The following is a 14,954-nucleotide window of genomic DNA, read 5'->3' as shown; positions in this document are numbered from 1 at the left end:
ATGGGTGTAGCTTGCTTATTGCGACGGTTACTACCCATAATTAAACTAGATATTCACTTGGATGCAGTTCCAGCAATGCTCTCTGCATTAATGGTGGGGTGGAAGGGAAATAGAACTAAAAAGTACTAAAAGCCAAGAGTAACAAGTATGTGGAAAAAAAAAAAAGTACATAGCTTGCTGGGCAGACTGGATGGGCCGTTTGGTCTTCTTCTACCGTCATTTCTATGTTTCAAGGAGTGGTTGTCTTAGTTAGTGAGGACCCCGAAGGGTAGTTTGAAGCTAGAGACCCCCAAGGAGCGGGTGTCTAGAGCTTCTTACAGGAGCGAGGCCCTTGGAGTGAAAGCGATGTCTAAGCCTGCAGCTTAGAGAGGTCAGAGTAGCTAAACCGAAGTCTTTGCTAACTCAAGGTGGTAGCGGAAGAAGAGGCTAGTTATACCCGGAGGTACTGACATCATGCAGTGGGGTTGCCCCCGAGGTTCCCGCCATGATGTGTATTTGAGCATAAGAGATGTGCGAGCGTGCGCCCTAGGAGGCCACGGGAGTGAGCATGGCAGACTGGGACGCCCATGCTAGTTTGGAAACGTCGAGACTCTCGGCACTCGGCACCAGAGGCAGCCATCTTGCCCAAGGAGAGTGAAAGAGGAGAAAAAGAGGTAAGGCAGAGCGGTCGCAGCTGTCTGCGACCGTTGGACGCAACAAGTAGTGAATTCTTCCTCCGAGATGTATTAATGTTATCTTGTACTGTTAAGTTTTGGATGTCTCTTAACTTGTCTATAAGAGAAGTCTTGTCTCCAATCGTGTTTTTGTGCTGTTACTGGAGAGAACTACTGTGAAAAGACCAGGACTGTATACCATGACTGGAAGTAAGCCTTACCCTAATTGTGAGTTACCGCTTAGTTACCTACAATGCATAAGTCAGGAACTGTTGTGTTTTTCTCATTTCTAATAAAACCACTATTGAGATATAATTCCTTTGTGAATGTGATGGCGAGGTCTTCAGCCTGAGAGAAGGCACCACAGGGGACAAAAAAACATTTTGCTATTTGCATCCACAACTGCTACCACTCTTGAGAGGACTGCTGGGGAGAGGGGAGAAGAGAGGCTAAATACTGAGGATAAGGTGGGATTGAAGAGTACAAGAAAGAGTGATGTGGACTGAGAAAGAATGTTTTACTGTTGGGGATAAGGGGTAATTGGTAGAGAGTGTCTGCTGGGAATGGGAAGTTTAAGAGAGAGAAAGTGACTGCTGACGATGAGTGGGGATTAAGAGTGACTGAAGGGGATGGGAGAATTAAAGAGAGCAAGAGAATGAATTATTGGGGCAAGGGGAGATTGAAAGAGAGGGACTGCAGGGAATGAGGGGGATTGAAAGAGAGGGACTACAGGGAATGAGGGGGATTGAAAGAGAGGGACTGCGGGGAATGCGGGGGATTGAAAGAGAGGGACTGCAGGGAATGAGGGGGATTGAAAGAGAGGGACTACAGGGAATGAGGGGATTGAAAGAGCGGGACTGCAGGGAATGAGGGAGATTGAAAGAGAGGGACTGCAGGGAATGCGAGAGATTGAAAGAGAGGGACTGCAGGGAATGAGGGGATTGAAAGAGAGGGACTGCAGGGAATGAGAAGGATTGAAAGAGAGGGATTGCAGGGAATGAGGGAGATTGAAAGAGAGGGACTGCAGGGAATGAGGGGATTGAAAGAGAGGGACTGCAGGGAATGAGGGAGATTGAAAGAGAGGGAGTGCAGGGAATGCGGGGGATTGAAAGAGAGGGACTGCAGGGAATGAGGGGATTGAAAGAGGGGGACTGCAGGGAATGAGGGAGATTGAAAGAGAGGGAGTGCAGGGAATGCGGGGGATTGAAAGAGAGGGACTGCAGGGAATGAGGGGGATCCTGGGGATTAAAAGAGAGGGAGTGCAGGGAATGCGGGGGATTGAAAGAGAGAGACTGCAGGGAATGAGGGGGATCCCGGAGATTGAAAGAGAGGGAGTGCAGGGCATGTGGGGGAATTGAAAGAGAGGGACTGCAGGGAATGAGGGGGATTGAAAGAGAGGGACTGTTGGGAGTGGAGAACTGAAGAGAGCAAGACAGTGACTGCTGGTGATAGGAAGACAGAGAAAGTGACTGCTAGGGATAAGGGGAGAAGAGGGTGTAATTGCAGGGGATGAGGATTATTGTGAGAGAGAGGTACTGGGGATAAGGAGACCTGAGAGTGAGTGATTTCTGGGGATGAGGGGGATCAAGAGAGAGAGACTTCTGGGTATGAGGAGATTGGAGTGAGCAAGAGAGTAAATGCTGTGAATGAGAAATAAGAGAGTGACTGCTACAGATGAAAATTGACAGGAAGAAAAGGTGACTGCTGAGGATGAGGGAAATTGAGAGTGACTGCTGGGGATGGGAGGAATGAGAAAAAGTGAGTGCTGGGGATAGTAGGGGACTGACAGAGAATTTGACTGCTGTGGTGAGTGCGTGCGTGTGAGAAAGTGTGTTGGAAATGGGAGAGTTTGAGAGAAACAGTGACTGCTGGGGATGGGGGAGGGGAGCCGATATACATGTGTTCTTAATTCTGACTCTCAAAATATTTTGAATAAAGAAAGTAACAGTGAAATGGCTCAGCTGTTTTGAAAGGTTGCAGACTCCTAGAATTCTCTCTCCACCACTGCCACACACTCTCCTTCTCGTCTTTCTGTCCAGGCCCTCTCTGCTGCTGACCCTGCTCCCCTGTGTAACTGCAAGCAGGTAGCCTTCTGATTAACAGTGACAGAAAAATCAACCCCCACATTATTGGCAACAACAAGCAGGAATTCATAATAAAGGTGCTAAAGTAAAAAAAATGAAATGTTTATTGCTTCTTCAATCTACCATTAACTTCAATTCTGACTGAAGTTAAAGCTGGATTGAGGAAGCAATAAACACCTTATTTTGGACTTTAGAACCTTTGTTATGAGTCTTCAACGTTGAGATTTTTCTCACACAGATTTTGCTTGGCCCTGGTAGGTGCGTATGCACGTGGACTAGCACGGAACCCACAACACTTTGTTTGTAATTGAAGATATGGAGGGATATGTTGTAAATAACTAACAATAATAAGCCCTACTACCATCCTTCTCTAAACATTGCTGCAGTTCTGTACCCTTTCTCAAACCACACCCCCTCAACTTTTCCAGCGCGCCAAACTCCGTTCGGCTGGTCTGCACCAATTATCGCGGGGCCGGGGAGGGGGAGAGGGAAGGGCGCAAACCCGTTACCCTTAGTAAGATCTGTTCACCTCAATCGGGAGTGGATTCCTGGTACGCCGTGCATTATACTCTCCGTCCACACTCCCGGCCTGTACGGCGTTGTTGGCAGTTGAGTGGGTAGAGTTGCTTCTAGGCCGGGTCGTGCTCGACCCCCCCCCCCTCCCCTACCAGAGTGGGAGTGGCGGCGGGGTCTCTGCGTTCCGGCACGGGCTTTCCCCGCCCTCCCCAAGTCGTTCATTCATTTACAGAGCGCGTGGCCGGCGGGGATGGAGTTGTCGGGGGTTGTGCAGGTGAGGCTTTGGCGGCTGCTCCGGTCCGGGGTGTATTCAGGCTCTGTCGGGGTTCCCGCCGCTGCGGTTTTGGTTTTTTCTAAAAATTATTGTGCGGCATTCTGTGGTTAGTAAGACTGGATGCGGTCTGCTGATCTCGTACCCTATAACATTTTTTTCTTGGTCGTTTTAAGTATTTCTTCAGACTTTGTTGGTTAACCAAAACTTACCCATCTCTCTTTGAAAAATATAGTTGTATATTATTTCTGAACTGCACGCCTATTTATCCTGGAAAGTTATTTGGCTACTTGTGTGTTTGTTCCCTCTTTGAGAGATTGGGATGCAGTTTCTATCCCATAAGATAGCTGCTTGGCATTACTGGCTAGTATGTCCTTGGCAAGGTTCACTATCTTTTTATGGTATGAAAGCCTTACCTTGTTCAGGATTAATTGAGAGGAGCAAAGCTGCAGTATTGGAAAAACACTAGTTGGAGATGCTTTATGCATTTATTTTTAAAATGGAAATTTAAAGTTGACTAGTTAGAATTCAATCCTATGGGGGAACTATGCAAGGGAACCAGGAAATCCTGTAATCTGCCTTGAGGGTTTATTGATCACTTAAAAGTATGGTGTTGCTTGTGGCTCACTTTGGGGTGTCCTACCATGTTTTTTGTGCAAGCTTTTTTTTGATGTGTTCAGTATTCTGTATGTTTTAACTTCTGCTGCAAATCAAAGCCTTGGGCTAAAGGTGCAGCTTTTGAAATGAAGCTTTATGTTAAGACACGAATTAAAAACAAAAGGGTGTTCCTCCATTTTGTTGCAACGAGACAAAGCAAAAAAAAAACAAAAAACACACACACACACACACAAAACTCTCTTGGAATTTTTATTATGGATTTAGGGTGTAGAAAAGAACACTATGCTTGGAGATATACAAAGCTTGCAACTTCAGGTCCAACTGCATTAGCCATAAAACTGATTTTACTTTGCAGACTTGTTGACCCTCAGATCTTCTGTATTAGATGGAAGAAGGCTGGTGGAAGCAATAGTGACAACAAAATTTGTTGGCAAAACTGTCAAGTGTGTGCCTTTCCTGTGAAGTGGATCTCCTCATGTTACCTTTTGTATGCTTTGCTGATAGTACCTATGTGCTAAGATTCAGCAACATCTATGGTACACTAACTTCTGTAATCTCCGCTTTCCCTCTTTCACTTCCTCCTCTTCCCTCACCCTGTGCAAACCTTGGTTCATTCTCTTTGCCTCATGAGCCCCTCATTTACTCTGGTTCACTCTTGCTCCTATGCCATCCTTCTCTCCTGCTGCTCCTCCCCAAAATCTCCAGTTCATGCCATCCCTTCCTTCCACCTGCCATTCCTGGTCTGTTCATTTTCTCCATTCCTTCTATCCTCAGTTCATTCTGTCCCTCCCTCTCTGCAATCCTGTTTACTCACTCCCTCCCTCCTTCACTTGGTCCCCCCCCCCCCCCCCCCCACTGCCAGCAATGTGTAGCTTTTTTTTTAATGTGTCTGGTTTCTTGCTGCATTGTGGCCAGGCCTGGTCAGATTCGCAGCAAAGGGCTGAATTTTGTGTATAATCAGGGCCCCGATTATAGTCATTATATATACATTACTAAATAAATCCCATCCCCTTGCCTGCAAAAACTGCATATAGTAGTGGCAGGCATGCTTTACATTCTGTATGATCTGAAAAGGGTTGCAGAATCATAATTTAGTTATTAAATATTGTGTGCAATACTGCTTTTAGACTCTCAACAGTGATTGTCTCCCAAATTTTGCCCAAGCATCTAATATTACTTGGATTTTTGTTTTTCCAGACTTTTGCGATTTATCTTGGTTGCCTTTAACTGCTGAACTGCTTTATTTACTGTTTCTTATAGTTTGCATCTTCCAAAAAATCTTATCCAAAGCAGACAACACATTTTACAATCATAAAATACCACAGAATAAAAAAAACATAAAACATAAACTGAAAATACATCATGCAGAGTTAAAAACAAGACAATTGGGTAACCTGAACCAAAATCCCTTCCCTTGTGATGAAAAGCTTAGGTATATGCTTCTTCAAATTTGACTTTCACCTGCTTTCTAAAAATGTTTTAACTCCTGCTTTCTTCTAGACTTCAGAAAATGCAGTTTTAGATCACAAATGCAAAGAGAACAAAGACCTTTTGCCTTATCTTAGATAACGTCCTGCACCATGGTCCATTGCAGGTGAATCTATGACCCTGTTCTCCACTTTTTCCTAACAAATGGAAAAATCTGTTGTGACAGAGTTGTTGTCTCTAGGATTTTGTCACTTCTTTAATTAGTCTCACACTAAAAATAATCCAGAGAGGCTAGTATTAAAATATGCACACAACAAAGCCATCCAAAGAAATGTGAATTTTTAAAGGCAAGTCATGTAGTGGGAAAAACCTCTGAAGATGCAACTTTCAGAGAAAGCCACAAAGTATAATCGTAGTCCCATTTTCTAAATAGTGTCCAACACGCCCATTGTGCAGGTGAAAAACTTTTTGAAATTTCTTTATAAATGTTAAACATGCTTCCCCTTATGCAGTCTTCAATCAGCGCTCTTACACAGTCCACAGTTAGTGCTTGCAACTCTTCAACTGCACAAAATCATTAACACTAGCAGTCGCCACTCTGACTCGCTTGTCCGTTGACTAACCCTTATACTTTAGACCAGGGGTCGGGAACCTTTTTGGCTGAGAGAGCCATGAACGCCACATATTTTAAAATGTAATTCCATGAGAGCCATACAATATGTTTAAAACTAAATACAAGTAAATGTGTGCATTTTATGTAAGATCACACTTTTAAAGTACAATAAGTCTCTGAAAATATTACACCAGGCCTTAAGACACCAATACATCTCCTATTAGGAAAACGCACCAAGTCAGGCTGCTATAGAGTCCTACACAGAAACTACACGCCAGCAGAAAACCTCACCTGAATCACGTGCTGACCCTCACCTAACATTGAATAAAGAGACCAAAACGCATAACTAGAAGCATGCAGAAAAAACTGAATTGGAAACTGCAAAAAGCCAGAGTCTCTGTATGCAGTGTAACAAAGGAAAAAAGAAACATCACCCATCCTTATAAAACAAATCAAGAAATATAAAATCATCAGCAGTAAAACTGTACTAACAAAAAGAACATATTTCGAAACAGCTGATGAGTGGAATATCCAATAATTAAAAACTCATATAAAAAATTTCCAGGTACCAACAAAATATTTCAAAATAGCAGACACAAAGACCCAGTAATGAAAAATAATGATACAAAAAATGTTTTGCTCTGCATACCTGGGAACGTTTGATATCCAGGTGTCCTGAGATTGTTCTGAATTAGCAGGAGGAGGGGTGGTTTGCTTGGAACTTTCTCCTCTCTGTCACATACCAGCGCTCTCTCTCACACTGGCTCTCAATTACACACCTATACACACATGCTCTCAGTCACTCACATATACACATGCTTTTTCTCTCACTTTATATAGGCTCTTAATTACACATTTACACACATGCTGTCTATCTTTTCACGCTTACCCACACACAGGCTTTCAATCACATAAATACATGCTGTCTCTTTCTCACACACAGACTCTCATTCACATGCTTACAAACATGTCCTCTTTCTCTCATTTACACACAGGCTCTCAATCACATACTCACATGCTCCATCACCTAAACCAGCTCTCAATCACACACAGACACACATGCTCTCTCTTACTTATACACACAGGCTCTTAATCATACATACACATGATTTCTCTCACACACAAAGGATCTCAATCATACACACATACTCTTTCACACAAACAGGTTTTCAATCACAAACTTACACATACAGGTTCCCAATCGTAAACTTACATTCATGCTCTCTCACAGGCAGGCTCTCAATCACAGACAATACTCTCTTTCACATATACAGGCTCTCAATCATTCACATACATGCAATCTCTCACTCACACACACAGGATCTCAAACACACATGCTTGCTCGCTCATTCACTCTCTCTCCCCCACCCCGGGAACTCGCAGCAGCAGCCTCCTCCAAACGCTAACCTCCTTCATTTTCAGCCCTCACGGAGGAGGAGTCCCATCGGCCGCGGTTGAAGCTCTTCTTTATTTTCCTCCGAGCCGCGCTGCGCAGTCTTCTTTTCGTCGGACCGACGCTGACCACACTAGCGTGGTCTCTTCTTCCCACGCACGCACCCGTTGCTCACCACTTCCTCTTCCGGGCCGTGGGAAGAAGAGAGCACGCCGGTGCCGCTGACTCCAGCTATTCTGCCGCGTTCCGCCCTGGCTGACAGCATTTTAAGCCCGGGCGGAGGAGGACCGGGGGAGCAGCTGGGTCAGCCGGGAAACTGGAAAGTGTGGCGACACACTGATTTAGTAGATTTGTCTGCGAGCCAGATGCAGCCATCAAAAGAGCCATATCTGGCTCGCGAGCCATGGGTTCCCGACCCCTGCTTTAGACATACCTCATATCAGACACATTCCTTTTGTATCCTATAACCACTCAGAAACTGTTGGTGGCAGAATAAGGCCGCAGCTTTTATTTATACATCATATCAAAACCTTCCTGGGTACCCGGGCCAGTAAGATGTGTCCATCGCTGCCCGCCGTAGGGACCAAGCAAGGCAGCATTAATCCATGGCCCCCCCGCCTTGTCCTCGAGCAAGGGGGGCCCCGCCCATCGGCACCTTCTACGCCGTCACCTTTTGCGCTTCCCCCAGTGCTAATCGGCTACCCAGCCATCTTGTGATGCCGCTGGAACCACTTGCCATATGCCCAAACCGGCCCGGGTCACTGCCAAGGCACGAGGTAGGGAGGACCTTTGCCTCATGTCCCGTCCCCCCCAATTAAATCATAAGCTGCGGCCCTTGTGTTCTGCATCTGTTATGCCATGTCTCAATGGCCTCTTGTATTGCATCATTAAAAAGGTGTTCGCCGTCCTGTCTGAACAGACCTGGGCACTCAGCCTTGGCCCACTGGTGTCTGATCTGTTTGCCACCTCTCCCTTGTGTCCATCGTCCAATTTGTCTATTGACTTTCTTTCTACCCCGATTCCATAACTTAGTATCTTTCCACTTAATATGTGGAATGATTTCTGATCAGAATATTGCGGTTTTTGGGTATAATTCGACAATCTTGGCCAGGTCACTTTTTGTTGCTTTTATTAGTTGCTTGCATGTCGAAGAGCACAGATCATTGGCCCCCAGATGTATTACGATTACCTCTGGAGCAGCCCTCGAATCCCTCAGGCTCCGTAGTAGGGGCAGTAACTGTTTCAATCGTGTACCCGGTTTACCCATCCATGATATGGTCCATCCCTGTGGTGCCAGTCCTAAATGATGTTCTTTCCTTTGCTCTCTTAGCAGCCCAACGAACATGAGTGTCCTATGATCCAAGCTGCCCACTGTGTACCTCGCTGATCTGTAAAATACAATCAAGACTTATGGTTATCCGTGGTTACCTTGTCCAAGCGGACAAGTGTGTTAACAGCGATGGAAAGCCACCGTCTGATTCTCTTTATTGTGGACGTTTGCAGCCCAGCTTGTGCTGCACTTGTTGCCGCCCCAATTCTAAATGAATGTGTTGTGAATTTTTTGGTGTCCGGATTCATTTTATGAATTACCGCTTTTAAAACTGCTGCAAATTGGTATCTGGTGAGTGGTGTGCCATCCGTGTGTATCAATAGATGTATTCCTTTTTCTGGCCTCAGCTGCAGATACTTCCTTGCGTTGTTTTTTGGACAAGTATCGCATTCTGCCACCTGTTTTGATAGCAGCGTGGCTCCTCTTCCTTCTTGATCTGTTTTTGATTTGTGAATTGTGATGGTTAATGTGTCTGCTGTCAATATCACATTCTTCCGAAGTAACCCGCTCTGACCGGAGTCGCCTTTGTTGGCTGCTGTCAATTTTCTCACCCACATAGCTCCGAAGAATGCCGGTGAAAATGCCAGACAAAATAGTTCCCGTTCAAAATCCGATGAACATATGGTTGATAAGATTGTCCAGAGAGATCGCAACATGTTATGTGTGATGGGATGTCTTCTGTCGCCCATCCTGTCATCATTTTCTTCACTATGAAGGATTTAGTTGGGTACCCCCAACCCCTTGCCTTAAAGAAGAATGACAGTCCGGCCAGGTGTGGTGTTATAGCATTCCTTGATATACCATTTTCTTTCGCTGTGGTGACAAATTTGATGATCAAATCGTCACTGACCGATCCTTGTCTCCATCCATTCTCTCTGAAGAAGGTAGTGACGTAATCGTATCCTCTGCAATATGACTTCCATGTGGATGGTGCGATGGATCTGCGTACTAGGTCCACGGTGGTTTCGAACCAATTCTCTGAGTGCTTTTGGTACCTGTTTGTAAAACAAATGTCATTTAGCTCACAATAGAGCATCCGCTGCGCCATTGCATGCCCCCCTGTACGTGCCTAGCTCGCAGCGTTATGTTATTTCGCAATGCCGCCAACACTATCTCCCTGAGAAGATTGACCACTTTTGGGCACTTAGCTGATTGTGAGTTCAACACTTGTACCACTGCTTTATTGTCGCACCAGAAAATGACCTGCTTATTCCTAAGCCTGTTGTTCCATAATACCAGAGTAACCAGTATAGGAAATAGCTCCAAAAAGGTTATGTTTTTTGAGTCCGCTTTCGATCCACTCCGCTGGCCATGGCTCCGCGCACCATGCCTGTTGGCAGATGGCACCGAACCCCCAACCTCCCGATGCATCTGTGTGGATGTTCAAATCTCTGTTGGAAAGCGGTGCCTCCTGTATGACTGATACTCCGTTGAAGTCCTTAAGGAATTCCTTCCATATCTTTAAATCTTCGCATATTTCTTTTGAGACTCGGAGGAAATGGTGCGGACGTCTTATCCCTGCTGTTGCCGCTGCCAGTCTTTGCATAAATGCCCGTCCCATGGGGATGACTCTACAAGCAAAGTTCAATGTTCCAAGCATGGATTGCTCCGTCCGCAGGGTTATTTTCTTTACTGATATTGTTTGATGTATGGATATGCGCAGGTTTTCCACTTTTTCGTCTGGGAGTTTTGCTACCATTCTGTTGGAGTCCAACTCTATGCCAAGGAATGATAAGATTGTTGTTGGACCTTCCATTTTCTCGTGTGCCAGTGGTACTCCGAATTCCTTCGCGATCGTCTGGAATTCTTTCAGCAAGTTGCCACATGTGTTTGTGACTTTTGGGCTGACAAATAGGAAGTCGTCCAGCTAATATATAATATTGTCTGAATTTGTCTTCTGTGCTGTAACCCAATTTAGGAAAGAACTGAAGAGTTCGAAGTAAGCACATGAGATGGAACATCCCATTGGCATACATTTATCAAAGAAGAATTTTCCTTTGAATGTGAACCCCAGTAAAGGAAAACTGTCTGGATGAACTGGAAGAAGTCTAAAAGCTGATTAGATATCCACCTTTGCCATGAGCGCCCCCTCTCCACATGTTCTGAGCAGTGCAATAGCCGAATCGAATGATGCATATTGAACAGTGCATTCTTCTTGCGGCAACATATCATTTACTGACGCTCCCTGAGGGTATGATAGATTTTGAATGAGGCGGTATTTTCCTTTTTGGGAATAACTGCCAATGGTGAGAGGCACATGTTCTTGAATGCTTGTACTTGGAATGGACCTGCCATTCGCCAGAGTGCCAATTCGATCTCCAGTTTTTCTTGCACGATGTCCGTATGTCCTGTTGCTGATTGTGCATTGCTGTTCTTTGTATTCTTTATGTGGATTTGAATTGGGATAATGAATCCGTTGCGAAAACCTTACGTTAACTTCCACGCTTGTGTTAACTTGGCGGTTTGGGTAACGTTCCAGCCATGGCTTTATCTTTTCTAAGTTAATGGGTGAGTATGCTCATTTGAAATGCGCCTTCTCAATTTGCTTTATCCTTACTCTCTGCTGCTGTTTTTTTGGGGCATCTAGTTAATGGATGTTGAGCTGCACATGCTGAACACACGTGCTTAAATTTACAATCTTGGAACGTGCATGTTGCTCTGTGATATCTCCAGCATGTGTTATCCTTCGACTGTGACTGCCTTGTGGAAAACTTGGCGGGTGATGACCACCTCATGCTTCTTGGGCGCATTCCATGGTCCGTGGGTTTTCGCATCATAAGCTGACATCCTGGGTACCCCGTGTCATATACTTGTTTTCTTCCATTTTATCCCTGAATTTTTCGTCATAGTTAAGCCAGGCCCAGCTTTCATGTTCTTTATATGCTTGCATGATGTTGACCGCATATCTCAGTATGGGCCCGTATTGCGACAGGTCATGGTGTCCGAGAACACTTGTCATGTGTAGGAAAGCTGTCATCCAGTTCACGATGGTCTTGGGTATTCTTGGCTCTTTTTCTGCTGCTGTAGTCCCGTCTTTAGATTTGTTTTTCTATCGTCCGATTTGCGTCTCCCCTGTAGGATGCTAAATATGTCAATGCACTTTCTTTTTCGGATTTTCTTTCTTAGGTGTTTCGGGACTGCCTTCCATAGTTCGGATAATGTAGTGAGAGCGGGTGGACCTCTGGATTCTTTGTCCTCTGTTTTGGTTGCTACTTGTGTTTCGCTGTTGGACGTTGTCCGCTACCGGACGATGTCCGACGATGAGGTGGAAGAGGTGCTGTCAGAGCTGGGACTTGACCTTCGCTTGTGCTTCGCCTTGCGCCTTTTGTCAACTGCTCCGGCATTGGCCGAGGGTGTTTTATGCCCTTTCCCCCCAATCTTATCCCCGCACTTACCGGCGTTGTCTCCTGTCTGTTGTGGCTGTTCGCCTTGGTTGGTGCTTATTGTCTCCCCTGTGACTTGCTTCTCTTGCCACACTTCTTTATCGTTCTGAGCCTTCGTGCAGGCTGGTCCTTTCCCTGTTGCTGATGTCTCAGTAGAAAGAGTTTCAACCGCCCCTCTTCCATCTCCCTCTTACGGTTGTGTTCCTGTTTCTTGTTCTGTGTCGGTGTGCTCTGCGCCTGTCCTCCTTGATTTTGGTATGGCCCTTGTGGTGGAGCTGACCATGCCCATCATGGTGGCTGGAAGAAAGGGTGGCTACCCATGCCTCCCTTGTTGGTTCCATACTGGGTCCCCATGGCGGTCTTGAATACCAATTGGTGCTGTCAGTGTTCTGCCACGGGGGGGGGGGGGGGTGGTACATTTGGTTACTGCCTCCTGCTTGTCCTTGTATACAATTGGCTTGCAGCTGTTGGCCTCTGGTAGTGCTCTGGTGTGCCATGTCTTGTGTGTCTGCACTTTCGGAGGCGTGCTGCTGCAGCCCTGACGTCATGGTCCCATCTCCTCTTCTCTCCGTGTTCATGTTGGGAGCTGGAGCCGCCTCGTTCTCCTGAGTTCCTCTGAAGTCCGTATTGGCGCCGTGTTGCTGCTACTCTCTGCTTTTACTTCCCCTGGCACTCTCCTGCACCACATCTTGCATTATCTCTCTGTTCTGTCTGGCCTTCGCTGAGCATCTTGTTCGTAGTTTGATTCGTCTGATCTGCACTCCCTCCAGCTATCTCAGAGGTGATGCTATCGTGACCGGATGACATGTTGTATCCTGTGAATGATATGTAATACGTCAATAACATATTTATTTATTTTTAACTTTTCTATACCGATGCTCCTGTACAGGATACATATTGCACCGGTTTACATGGAACTGAAAACAGTCACCGGGAGGCGTATACAATGAAACATAGGGATACAATGAAACAAAGGAACAAAGAATGTTCGAGGAAATAAAACAGTGTGGGGAAAAGTAACATTGGAACAAGCGGGGAGATAAAACAGATATGTGAAAACTTTAGCAATATAAGGGAATACACTACCATATAATGTGGTATATATAACATAATATTAAAAGAGTAAGTTTAATAATAATATGAATGGGAAAAGGGGCCTAAGCCTCGGGGATACGAGCCGGTGGGGGGGAAAGGGGAGAGAGTTATGGGGGAACCACAAAGAGCAATGGGATGTTTAGCATTGGAAGGATTCAAGGGGGAGAGAGATCAAGGGCGACGAGATTATCTGTCCGAAGAGCCAGGTTTTCGGGATTATCTGTCCGAAAAGGCCTGACTGAAGAGCCAGGTTTTCAGTTTCTTTTTGAAGACCAAAGGGCAGGGTTCTTGGCGGAGGTCTGGTGGGAGCGAGTTCCAGAGTGGAGGCCCAGCTGTGGAGAGGGCGTGCTTCCTCAAAGAGGTTTTAGCAGGTGGGGTATATAGCATGTCTTTGTATGCTCTTCTAGTGGGTCTGTTTGAAGTGTGTGGCCTTATTTGGAAGGTTAGATTGAGGAGAGAGATATTATGTAAAGCCTTGTGGATCATCATGAGGGCTTTAAAAAGGATCCTGGATTTGATGGGTAACCAGTGCAAGTTTTGAAGGATGGGAGTGATATGTGCTCTTCTGTTGGCATTAGTGAGGATCCTGGCTGTGGCGTTCATGACCATCTGAAGAGGTTTGATTGAATTGGCGGGTAGTCCCAGCAGAAGGGAGTTGCAGTAATCCACTTTGGACAAGACAATGGATTGTAACACCAAACGGAAGTCACGGAGGAGTAGTAGTGGTTTTAGTTTTTTTTAGTACCTGCAATTTGAAGAAGCATTCTTTCGTTGTGGTGTTTATGAATTTTTTTAGGTTAAGTTGATTGTCGAGCAGAACCCCCAGTTCTCTCACATGTGATGAATGGTTAATTGTATTTTTGGCTGGTTGCGAAAGGCTTGAGGAGTTGAGAATAGTGTTGTTGTCCTGAGTTATTAGTAGTATCTCAGTTTTGTTAGTATATAGGACGAGATTGAGGCTAGTGAGAAGCTGGTTGATTGCTTGAAGGCAGCTGTTCCAATGCAGCCAGGTTTTGTGAAGAGATTCGGTAATAGGGATGAGGATCTGGATGTCGTCTGCATAAAGGAAGTGGGTTAGTTTTAGGTTCGAAAGTAGCTGGCATAGCGGGAGGAGGTAGATGTTAAATAAAGTAGGTGAGAGAGATGATCCTTGGGGAACTCCTGTGTTTGCTCTGACTGGGTGTGAATCTTTGTTGTTGATCCTCACCTTGTAAGATCTATTTTCGAGGAAGGATTTGAACCAGTTGAATGCAGATCCTTTGCCAATGTCTGCCAGTCGCTGAAGTAAGACAGTGTGGTCCATGGTGTCAAAAGCTGCAGACAAATCCAACAGCGCTAGTAAGTAAGGTTGACCTTTTTCCAAGTTTAGAAAGATGGTGTCTGAGAGCGTAGATAGTAAAGATTCAGTGTTTAGAGCCTTGCGGAAACCAAATTGCGTTGGGGCGAGAATGTCATTCTCCTCTAGGTATTCTGATAGTTGTTTGTTTACAACTTTTTCCATGAGCTTGGCTACCATTGGCAGGTTCGCTATGGGGCAGAAGTTGGCTGGGTCAGATGGAGAAAGATTACT

At 45.5% G+C, this 14,954-nt stretch overlaps 1 protein-coding gene across 1 annotated transcript in view; it reads left to right on the top strand.

The window, feature by feature from the left end:
* The first annotated feature begins 3,242 nt into the window (after positions 1-3,242).
* CDCA7L (cell division cycle associated 7 like) overlaps positions 3,243-14,954 on the top strand; it is an 88,882-nt gene continuing 77,170 nt past the window's right edge. Inside the window, exon 1 of the mRNA XM_029589064.1 lies at positions 3,243-3,527. Coding sequence (XP_029444924.1) covers positions 3,504-3,527 — 24 coding nt within the window. The 5' untranslated portion in view covers positions 3,243-3,503. The remainder of the gene's footprint in view (positions 3,528-14,954) is intronic.

The sequence above is a fragment of the Rhinatrema bivittatum genome, chromosome 2, assembly GCF_901001135.1.
Source record: "Rhinatrema bivittatum chromosome 2, aRhiBiv1.1, whole genome shotgun sequence".
NCBI lineage: Eukaryota > Metazoa > Chordata > Amphibia > Gymnophiona > Rhinatrematidae > Rhinatrema > Rhinatrema bivittatum.
The sequence above is the reverse complement of the archived record's forward strand: the minus strand, read 5'-3'. Positions and strand labels throughout refer to the sequence as shown.